The 10,924-nt window shown below is 35.2% G+C and overlaps 2 protein-coding genes across 2 annotated transcripts; both read right to left on the minus strand.

Moving 5' to 3' along the window:
- Positions 1–935: 935 nt before the first annotated feature.
- On the minus strand, positions 936–2,335 carry LOC148586566 (UPF0481 protein At3g47200-like). Its single transcript, XM_088515692.1, has one exon. It carries the CDS (start codon positions 2,199–2,201, stop codon positions 936–938), a length of 1,266 nt encoding a protein of 421 aa, XP_088371818.1. The 5' UTR covers positions 2,202–2,335.
- Positions 2,336–8,836: 6,501 nt separating this feature from the next.
- On the minus strand, positions 8,837–10,144 carry LOC132178352 (UPF0481 protein At3g47200-like). The gene has a single exon (XM_088515693.1). The coding sequence runs from the start codon at positions 10,142–10,144 to the stop codon at positions 8,837–8,839; it is 1,308 nt and encodes a 435-aa protein (XP_088371819.1).
- Positions 10,145–10,924: the final 780 nt, after the last annotated feature.

Genomic DNA, 10,924 nt, shown 5'->3' on the forward strand with positions numbered 1-10,924 from the left:
CTATCAACTATCAACTATCCCCCTTTTATGCAAACATGCATGTGTATACTGTTTACTTAATAATTTTATTAGAACATTTTGGCGTGAGAAGGGTTGCTTTTCTTTATTTAGAGTTTGAGAAGAAGAAGAAGAAAAAGAAGAATAAGATTTGTATTTTTTTTTCTAGTCACTTATCTAGCCTAGTCTTACTTAATAAAGAATCAATATGGGACCTAGCACTCAATGCAATACATTAACAACCTGTCAAGTACCATTGCTGAACTTTAACTTTGTAATAAGGTGTCACAATTTCTCACACTCAAGTCTATGTCATCCTTGTTAGGGCTCACGTCATTTTGTAGTGCTCCGGTGTCACATGATGTTACAAATTAATTGGGCTCGGATTCCATAAATGTCACACCCCAAAAGGACAAGTTACAATTAAAGTTCCTTAAAATCACTTATATAGTCCAATCTCATTTAATAAGAAGCCAATGAAACACCTCTACAATCCTCCCATTAATGTGAGACTTAACTTTCTGGCGTGTCACAAAATGTGCATTCAGTTACAACCTAACAACCCATAAACCCCTATAATGGTTCTCCTTGCAAGAGTTTCCGAAAGGTTTTTTTTTGGAGAATTTTGGGTTGTCTTTGCTAGCAGCCCTTTTTGGCTGCTCTTGTTCTCTTGATGGGCCACGTTATTTTTTGGACCCATTCTCAAACATTTCTTGGTTCTCTAGTTGCCTCACCGTCTTTGGGTTGGCTCAGGGCTTTTGTTTGAATTGCCTACCCATTTCTCGAATCAATAGTAGAAAATACCCTACTTGATTCCCTTCCCTTTCCCTTGAGATTCCAAAAGCATGTAACTGATCAAGCATTGCTAAAATATTGTTCAAAATTGTACTACATCAATTGAGAACGACAATAATATTGTGTACTTATGACTGGAAAATTTAAGAGATAATGGAAAATATGCTCTGGGTTAAAGTAAGTAGAAGCAATGAGGTAGCTGCAAGAAATGAAATAAATGCCCACGGACTGCTGAAATAATTGTGCTTCAAATTCACAATCCATACATTCTGACGTCTGCGGCAATGCTTGTTCACATTTCTAAAAAGTTCAGCAAAATGTAAGTTGACAATGGCATTGTCACTAAGGTTCTTAAACATGCTGGATACAGCTTCATCATCACCCAAAAATTTTTCAATAATTCCTTGTCTACGAAGAAATTCAACATCCTTTGGAGAGTTGATGAGATAGCCCATGAAGCTCACATAGCCTGTGATGAATTTGAGATGATTATTTTGGTTGTATTGCTCATATGCCACTAAATTTCGAAAGATAGATTCTGATTGTTCTTCTATTTTCATATGTGGAATTTCCATGACTCCATTGTTGAACTTTATGTCAAAAAGGGTACCTTTATCTAGCTTCTTGAATTTGACTCCGGCCTCTTGAAGTTCTATGGCGCTAGGTATCGAACTCCACTCTTCCTCATGTACAATACTCCAACCTATCCCAATTTCTGCAGATGGTGAAGTAAAAGATTTATATACCAAAGCAAGTAGATGCTTAATGTTTTGGAGCGATCCATCACATGATACACAGATACGGCCTCCACATGGGAATGAGACTCTGAAAAAAAGTATGGCTACATCAATAAGGTTGTTCTGCTGGTTAGGAACCTCAGTCATCTCGAACAATTTAGTGAGAAGAAAGAATGGAATTTGGTTTTCGAATAACAGTAGATCACGCGTTAAGCTATAGAACATCCAACCCAATTGGAAGATTGGGTCATATTCATCCATTAGAACCTTCATTGTACGCTTGCGAAGCAACTCAATGATAAAAAACCCATCAAGTAACATCATTTCTACAAACTCATCTGTGGTTAGCCTAATGGGTTCTGCATAGAATTCACGAGCTCTTCCTTCCAATTCTCTAATGGCCTTAATGTATGTTTCCACATTGCTCTCTCTTCTCCTTTGAAAAAGTAGTTGTAAATAGCGTAATTTGTGATTTTCCATAAGCCTCAAGTTACCCTTGCCACGGTGGTAAGGACCGATGGCAAGCAGCTGAGGCTCGTATGCCTTCTCATTTGTCTTGCGTAATTGGGTGTGCACTCTGAATATACAGCATTCTGGGGTACTTGGAATCAACCCAACAAGCTTTTCATGAATACGAATGGAGACTGGATCAGCTCCATCAACAAGCATCATATTCCGAAATAAACACTATATTGCAGAAAACCTGTCACAAATGATCTTACTCTTTCAAGGATTGTATGTATTCAACATATGCAACTCTTCAGTTGCAATTATATCTATATATAAAAGAATGCATTGGTGTAAGGTTTTGGAATCCTATTGCTCACAAGAGACCAAACACCCACATAAAAGAAATCATCATTTTCAGATAAACCATGATCGGTTACTTTAATTACTTTGAACAGTCAAAAAAACAGAAAACTTTCTAAATGTTTTACTACGTTAGAGAAGTGAGAAATCCCAGAAGAAAGAAAAGAGAAGAAACGTAATGGAACTTACTTACCTCTTTGAAAACTCACAGTAGGTCGCCTCTGCGGATTGTTTCTTTAGCTTCAATGGAAAACACAAAGAGTAGGCCACAAAAATGTTGAGTACCAAGAACAAGTGATTGAGAAAGAGCAAGTGAAAATTCCCATGCCGCTAAGTCGTCGAGGAATTGTTGACTCAGACGCCGCCCTCCAAATGAAGTCCATATCAATGATAAATGGAGACCACGACACGAACATATTACGCGTTATTTCGTTTTTACTTTTTTTTTTTTTTTTTGTGTGTTTTTTTTGTGCAAAAATGTGAATTATGATGAAAATATCTGTTTTTATTTATTTTTTAAGTGATTATTCTGCAATCCTTTAGGTTTACGATATTTATTTTTTGTACCATTTTTCTTGAACTCTAGCTATAGATCGTGTTTAATTTATTTTGCTATTGTTTATAGGAGAAACTTCAGTTTGGCCCCCTAAACTTTCTGCCAATTTTATAAACTCTCCTAAACTTTCAAATCTCTCACTTTGGTTCCCTAAACTTTTAATTTCTATCACTTTGGACCTCTCTATTAGTTACCTAGAACCCTGTCGGGACATGATCGAGACCTGTCAGGACCTGACGTTGGAAAATATTTTCGGCGGAAAACATTTTCCTTGAAAATTATTTTTTAGAAAATATTTTCCAGTATTTGGCATGTATGGAAAATTAGGGGGGTCCCGTTCAGGTCCCCAACGTCAAAAAATGTTTTCAGTAGAAAACATTTTCATGGAAATCATTTTTCAGTATTTGAAGTGTACGCACAATCATATTTTAATTAATTATTTGTCTCACTACAATATTAAATACTAAATTATGAAAGTGTCCCTGTCGGGTCTTGAGCGGGTCCTACCAAGGTCCCGGGTTGATCCCGACGGGGTCCCGATAGGGTCTAGGTGGGTCCCGGGTGAGTTGTTGTGGGGTCCTTGCGGGACTCAGTTTGGACACTTCTAAGACTTGGTCGGGACATTTTTCATAATTTAATGTTTAATATAATTTAATGAAAAAATATATATATAAAAAAAATAAAAAAATTTTGATTTTCCATATGCATCAAACACTGTAAAATATTTTCCAAAAAATCATTTTTCAGGAAAATATTTTTTGTTGAAAATATTTTCCGACAAAAATCATTTTAAACAGAATCGTAATTATCTTTTCTTTCATGATATAAGTATCAGAACTAGTGGCGAATGCCAGTGGGCACCCTTTCCTTTTCTCTTCCGCCATTAAAAAAGTATATGTGTTGAAGCAAGTTCCTATTTTTGTTGTTGTCCTAATTCCTTCGTGGTCCCATATGTTTCTTTCATATTGAATTGCCAAACGCTGGTGTGTGTGACTTGGAGATAAGCTTTTCTCCAACCCGCACCACACGATTTCAGCACTACCAGAAAATATCCTTGGCCACGTCGGCAACCACCCAGCTTCTTCTCCCGAGAACTTCCTTGAACGTTGTCTTCAAGTCAAGCATGGTCAAATTCCCATCATATCTTTGAGGGTGAGGCTCTTCTCTGAAGGGTTGAACAGGTATGGGTTTTGTATGAAAGTCTGAATACGCTCCATTGTGTCTTGGCCTTGACTGTGAACGACACGGTCATTCACTGGCTAATCAAGTGCTTGAGTCCTTCGCCATCCTTCTTACATATCATACTTATTTTGTTCTATTTTGATGTAAAAACAAAAAAGAAAGGACGAACACCGAGAAAAAAAAAAAATATATATATATATATATATAGGTTTTGGTTTGTTGTGTAGGATGTTAAATCACCACTTGTCTCAAAAGCTTAAGTTGATAGGAAGATGTAAATTTAATCACTTAATTATTACTTTAACACTCTCATTCACGTGCGGGCTCAAATTCCCTTTTAATAGGTAAGGCCAAACACGTGAAATATTTAATTTAAATTGGGGGTGATTTGACGGAGTTAAGGTTCGATTCCATGACCTTTGACTTTGATACTATGTTAAATCACCACTTGTCCCAAAAGCTTAAACTGATAGGAATATACAAATTTAATCACTTAATCATTACTTTATCACAGGAGACACAAGGTTTACTCCGAAAGTGGTGCGCTCAGAAACATGTGAGACACAAGGTTTACTCCGAAAGTGGTGCGCTCATAAACATGTGAGGTGTAGAGTAAAAAAAAAAAGCCCAAAAGGCATATGTTTGGTCCAGTTAGCCTTATCTTTTGGTCATTTGTTTGCTCAATTTTATTTCGACATTTGTGGTATTGTTTAAAATTTAGCATTATTTTAGCCCATAGTTAGCTCTTCTTTCAACCCTTTATTGGCATAATTTATGGCATTTGTAGTATTACTTAAAACACCAGCTCATTTTAGCCTATAGTCAGCTCTCATTTAAAGCCTATAATTGGCTTCATTTTCAGCCCATTTGTTGGCTTTTATTCCGGCCCATAATTGGCCCTCTTTTGGGGCATGGCTTTGCTTCATATTTCCCTATGAATGCATTTTAAAAATGGTTTTGTTATTTTAAGGCCGTGTTTGTTAAACTTTTCAATTTTCATTTTATTTTTATATTTTTTTGTTTTTATAAAGAAAAAACACACTTTTTAAAAACAATTAACAAAGGATTTACTTCTTAAAACACAAGGTTTTTTTTTCAAAAACAAAACACAAAACACTTTTCAAATACTTATAACACCTTTTTATAGGTGTATTTTGAGAAAACATGGTTATCTTTTTAGGTTTGGAGGCTGACTTATCATTTCTTTAAAAAAAAAATAATAATTGTAAAATAAAAAAATAAAAAAGAGAAAAAAGATAGATAGATAGAGGTGACAGCACAACTATAGAATCTGTCTATAGTTTGCTTGAAAAACAAAGATAACTCCGAAGACAAAGAAATATGGGTGATAAGCCCATGGCGTGATCAATCTTTATTACATAGTACTGTTGGGCAACCTGACCCAAAAGAATTTGGTGGGCCAAGCCATTTCACCACGTATAAATGTATAATGGTCATGAAGGTTAAGTTGTCAGTTTCATATATATGGTTCCGAATGATGAACAGCCACAAAAATAAATAAATAAATAACTAACCACTTTCTAATTATGAACAAATTGCAACAACTTGCAATTGCATGGTGTGCCACGGTTTGTGTTTGTTTATCATTCAACTTTATTAAAGGAGACTAATAATACATATTTTTTTTTCTTTTTTTTTTTTAATTTGTAATATGGAATATAGCCATTGTGCTTCTTTGTGTCCAAGCTGCATTCATGCCCGACACATGTTGCCACAGCTCCTCTGTTGGGGGCATGTCTTTGCTTCATATTTCCTTGTTAATGCATTTTAAAAATGGTTTTGTGGTTTTAATTTTTCCACTGAGGAGGGGGTGGTTGTCCGATCGTCTTTGTCTTGTTGGAGTGGTAGTGCAGGTACCTTTATCAAGTTGGGGTGGTTGTGTGGCAGCCACTGAGGATAGGGGTGGTTGTGCGATCGTCTTTGTCTTGTTGGAGTGGTAGTGCAGTTACCTTTATCAAGTTGGGGTGGTTGTGTAGCGGCCTTTCGCGTCCACCCTTCTCCATTAGGATTGGTTAACTTGGTTGTGCTATCACCTCTTTATATTTTTTTTAAAAAAAGAAATAATAAGTCAACCGCACATGTTTTCTCAAAATACACCTCTAAAAAGGTGTTATAAGTGTTTTGAAAAAAAATATTTGTGTTTTAAGAAGTAAATCCTTTGTTAATTGTTTTAAAAAAAAGTGTGTTTTGTTTTTGAAAACATAAAACAGTTTTTGAAGAGTTAAACAAATACAGCCATTAATTACTCATAATTCATGCCATCTTGTTCTCTCTTTTCATAGCCAATCAAAGAACTCTTTTCCTCTATGTAGATTCAAGAGAACATGAATGCTGATGATCTCATCCCTCTACTGACTCCTGCTGTGATGGAGAAGATTGAGGTTGTTGTTCAAAGCAAGCCAAAGCGCCCAGATTCATATAGGTGAAACAATGTATTTAGTTGTCACTGCTTAGTGCTTAGTCATTTCAAGTTTCTCTTGAACTACTACTCATGGGATTTCTTATGTACCTGCTACTTTTTCTTTCATTATCATTTTTTTTTTCTCCCCTTTTGGTTTCTTGTTTTAGGGACATGGGGAGAGATTAATTTGTGGATGAAGGTCAATTCTAGTGAAACAAACAAATCTGTTTGATTTTCTTACTTTAAATATGATTTTTTTTGAGTATTTGCGTTAGTTGAGATCTCATTTAAGGTTAATTCCCAACAAGGCTATAAAAAATAATCAAGCGAAATATTGATAGAGGCTAGGAATGGGCCAGAAGGGCGTGGCTGGTTTCATCAATTCTTGAATTTGTCTTTTTCACTCTTTCTATTTTATTGGTCAATACGAGAAGTGATTTCTATTAAACTCCTCATTTGGTGGGGAGTGGAGGTTTAATTAAAGAAGGAAATTGATCATTTCTCTACCCTATAAATTTATGCAAGTTCTATCATTTTATGTAGCCTAAGATTGAGGGTAAAGTGAATTATGAATTTTGGTATGTTCTTTACAATTTCTATATTATTGATTTATTGTTAAAATAATAATTTAAGATTTAACTATTAAAACATGGAGAAGATGAATTTAAATAGACCAATTTACACATCCTTGTCAAAAACTTCAACACACACCAAAGAAAAAAGAAAAAAGATAAAGAAGAAACATGTTTCTAGCATATATATGGTTCCAAATGATAGAAAGCCAAAAAATGTAAAAAAAAAAAAAAAAAATTCTAGCAACCCTCTAATCACTACAACAAAAATGGGTTTTAGTGACGTGTATACTATTCATTAATATCTGCTACGTTACCATTTAGTGACGTGGCAATTAATGACACGTTACTAAAATATTTAATAACGTGTAAAACTCCACATGTCACCATTTGGTGACATGTCATAAATAACACGTTACCAATTTGGTAACGTGTCATAATGGCACGTTACCAATTAATAACGTGTCATTATGACACGTTACCATTTGGTAACGTGTCATAATGGCACGTTACCAAAATGGTAACGTGTCATAATGGCACGTTACTAATTGGTAACGTGCCATTATGACACGTTACCAAATTGGTAATGTGTCATCAAATTGGTAACGTGTCCAATAAACCGCACGTTACAATATAGTATTGGGAACCAGCGCCCAGCTGGTTTCCAATATTTTTTTTTCCCCCCCTTTTTCTTTCTTTTTTTCCCTCCTATTTTTTTTCTACCTCCCCAGCACAGGCTTCGAAGAAGAGGAAATTTCCTTTTTTTCCTCTCCAGCAACTCCTTTCTCTTCTCACAAGCAACTCCTTTTTTCCTTTTTTCCTCTCTCTCTCCGGCAACTCCTTCCGGCAGGTTCGGCATTTCTCCGTCCATCTCCTCAGGTATATATTCCTCATTATATATATATAGCTTGTGTTTTGCATTAATATATTGGGGTTTAATATATATAGCTTGTCTTTCTATTGTTAGAAAAATGGCTAGGTTGAAACAAGCCAAAGAAGAGGCTGAAAAGGAGATAGTTGAATATCGGGCCTAAATGGAGCTCGAGCTCCAGATCTGCAGATGTTTGTATATGTTGTTGAAACTGATCAAGGCATTTTGAGTTCTATGATATTATTTGATGGTTTATTCAATCTGATTCCATGATATTATTTGAAAAAAAAAAAAAAAAAAAAATCAGATTCCATGATATCAACTGTGCTGGGTTTGGATATTTGAAAATCAAATTCCATAATATTATTTGAAAAAAAAAAATTCAGGAAAAAAAATTTGAGAAAAAAAATTTTCAAATTTTTGTCTGGAATTTTTTTTTTAATAATTTTTTAAACTTTAGTAACGTGTCAATTTTGACACGTTACCAAATGGTGACGTGTCAAAATTGACACGTTACTAAAAGTTTAGTAACGTGTCAGTTACCATTTAGTAGTTACGACCAATTTGAAAACGCCCCAGACACGTTACCAATTACACGTTACTAACCTTTAGTAACGTGTCAACAGCCTTGACACGTCACAAACGGTCCGTTACCAAAAAATTGAATTTTTGTAGTGAATTATGAACAAATTGCAAAGAACATTAGTACAAACTCATAAGCAACCTTTAATAAGGTGGTTCCAAAGACAATAACCATTTGAATACAACAAAGATGACTCTAGCTCAGTAGAAAGATTTCCTGAGGAGCCATTTAAGTCATTGAATTACTATAAAACATTATTCCAAAATGATGTTATATGAAGTAAGTAAGGGAAAAAGATAATCAGGTACTAGTTACTTTTTGGGAACAATGTAAGAAAGAAACGAAAATATGGTCTGTGTTAAACCAAGTAGGAGCAAAAAGGCAGCTGCAAGAAAAGAAATCCATGCCCAAGGACTGTTGAAATAGTTGCGCCTCAATTTTGCTATCCACACATTCTTACGTCTGTGGTAATGGTTGTTCACATTTCTGAGAGTTTCAACATAACATAAGTTGGTTATATTGACATTGTGACCAATCTTGTTAAACATGGTGGAGACAGCTTCATCGTCACCCAAATAATTTTTAATAATTCCTCGTCGACGAAGCAATGCAACATCCTTTGGAGAGTTGATGAGGTTATCCATGAAGTTCATATATTCTGTGAAGTATTTAGGATTCCTGTTTGGACTGTATTGCTCATACGCAACCATATTTCGAAACATACATTCTGTTGGATCTACTATTATCAAAAGTGGAATTTCCATTACCCCATTGGTGAACTTTATGTCCAAGAAGCCACCTGTCTCTAGCTTCTTGAATTTGACTCCAGCCTCTTGTAGCTCTGTGGCACTAGGTATCGTATTCCACTCTTCAACATTCCCACCTTTACTGCTGTCTAAATGTGGAGTAGTGACAGATTCATGTGCCAAAGCAAGTAGATGCCCAATGTTTTGGGAATCTACTTGATTCCCAATGTTTTGTGCCAAAAAAAATAGATCCCCAGCATTTTGGAGCAAGTCCCTTCTTAATATTAAACGTCCGGAAAAGAACATGAAAAAAAGAATAAAGTTGTCCTCCTCATTGGGAACCTGAGTCATCTCTATCAATGTAGTGAGAACAAATAATGGAAGTTGGTTTTCGAATAGCAGTACATCACGCCATAATTTACTGGCCATCCAATCCAATCGGTAGATTGGGTCACATTCATCTCTTAGCTCCTTCTCTATTAACTTGCGAAACAGCTCAATGATGAAACACCCATCAAGTAGCATCATTTCTACAAACTCATCCGTGGATAGGCTAATGGGTTCTGCATAGCATCTTCGAGCTGTTCCTTCTAATTCTCTCATGGCCTTGATGTATATTTCCACACTGCTTTCGTTTCTCTGAAGAAGTAGTTGTAAATAGCCCAATTTGTGCTCTTCCATCTGCTTCAAGCAATCCTTGCCGCGATGGTAAGGACCGATGGCAAGTAACTGAGGTTCATATGCCTTGTCATTTACGTTGCGTAACTCGGTATGCACTCTAAATATACAACACTCTGGATCATTTGGAGTCAAGCTAGCAAGCTTTCCATCAATATGATGGGAGAGAAGATCAAATCCATTAGCAGGCCTCATGCTCTAAGCAAATTGTGCAATTCTGATCTGTTCCAAATACTTTCCACAAAACCAATCACTAACTTTAATTAATTTCAAGCTGACAATTACATATATCCATCTACTAATAAATAAAGTCAATGTGTTCAAGCCCAATTTAACCTACCAATCTGTTAAGTTTTTTCTTTCCTTCTTTCCCTTCTCTTGCTTAGACAATTAGCTAGGCTGCTGAAGATTTCGATCTCATTGGCCTTTACATTCACTTAGATTCCAGTTTCAAAGCATGATCTTAGAGCCAGTATTATTTTATTTTATATATAGCTAATTAGTAATAGGATTGTAGCAACATATTTATTTCACTTTCATGGTAATGGGATAGGAAGATATATCCTATTTCCTTCAAACTTCTTACTTCAATTACATAAACATAAAACGACAAGCTGTTTCTATTGTTTAGCAAGGTTGAAAAATAAAATATAAAATAAATAAAATACTATAAGTGGATGGCGGGTGCTGGGATGCAGCACCAGTATGGGTTAAATTATGGGTATTAGGGACATTTTACCTTTAATGTCCCTTATACTCCATATTATTTAACCCAAAACCCTAACATTATGGGTAAAATTTTAAGCTTTTTAAAGTTTGACACATTGAATTTAGAGTTTTTAAAGTTTAAGGAATGGTTACAAAAGTACTAAAAGTTCATAAGGATTAAGTAAAGTTTTTTCTTAAAATAATCGTATTAGTAATGATTCTACACATACTTTTTCAAGAAAGTCAAGCCCGTCTCCATTTTAAATT

This window comes from Corylus avellana, chromosome 4, assembly GCF_965113065.1.
Source record: "Corylus avellana chromosome 4, dhCorAvel1.hap1.2, whole genome shotgun sequence".
In the NCBI taxonomy this organism is placed as follows: Eukaryota; Viridiplantae; Streptophyta; class Magnoliopsida; order Fagales; family Betulaceae; genus Corylus; species Corylus avellana.

Excerpts from the sequence above, each read along its gene's own strand:
- LOC148586566 (XM_088515692.1), bottom strand. The coding sequence starts at position 2,201 with ATGATGCTTGTTGATGGAGCTGATCCAGTCTCCATTCGTATTCATGAA.
- LOC132178352 (XM_088515693.1), bottom strand. The coding sequence starts at position 10,144 with ATGAGGCCTGCTAATGGATTTGATCTTCTCTCCCATCATATTGATGGA.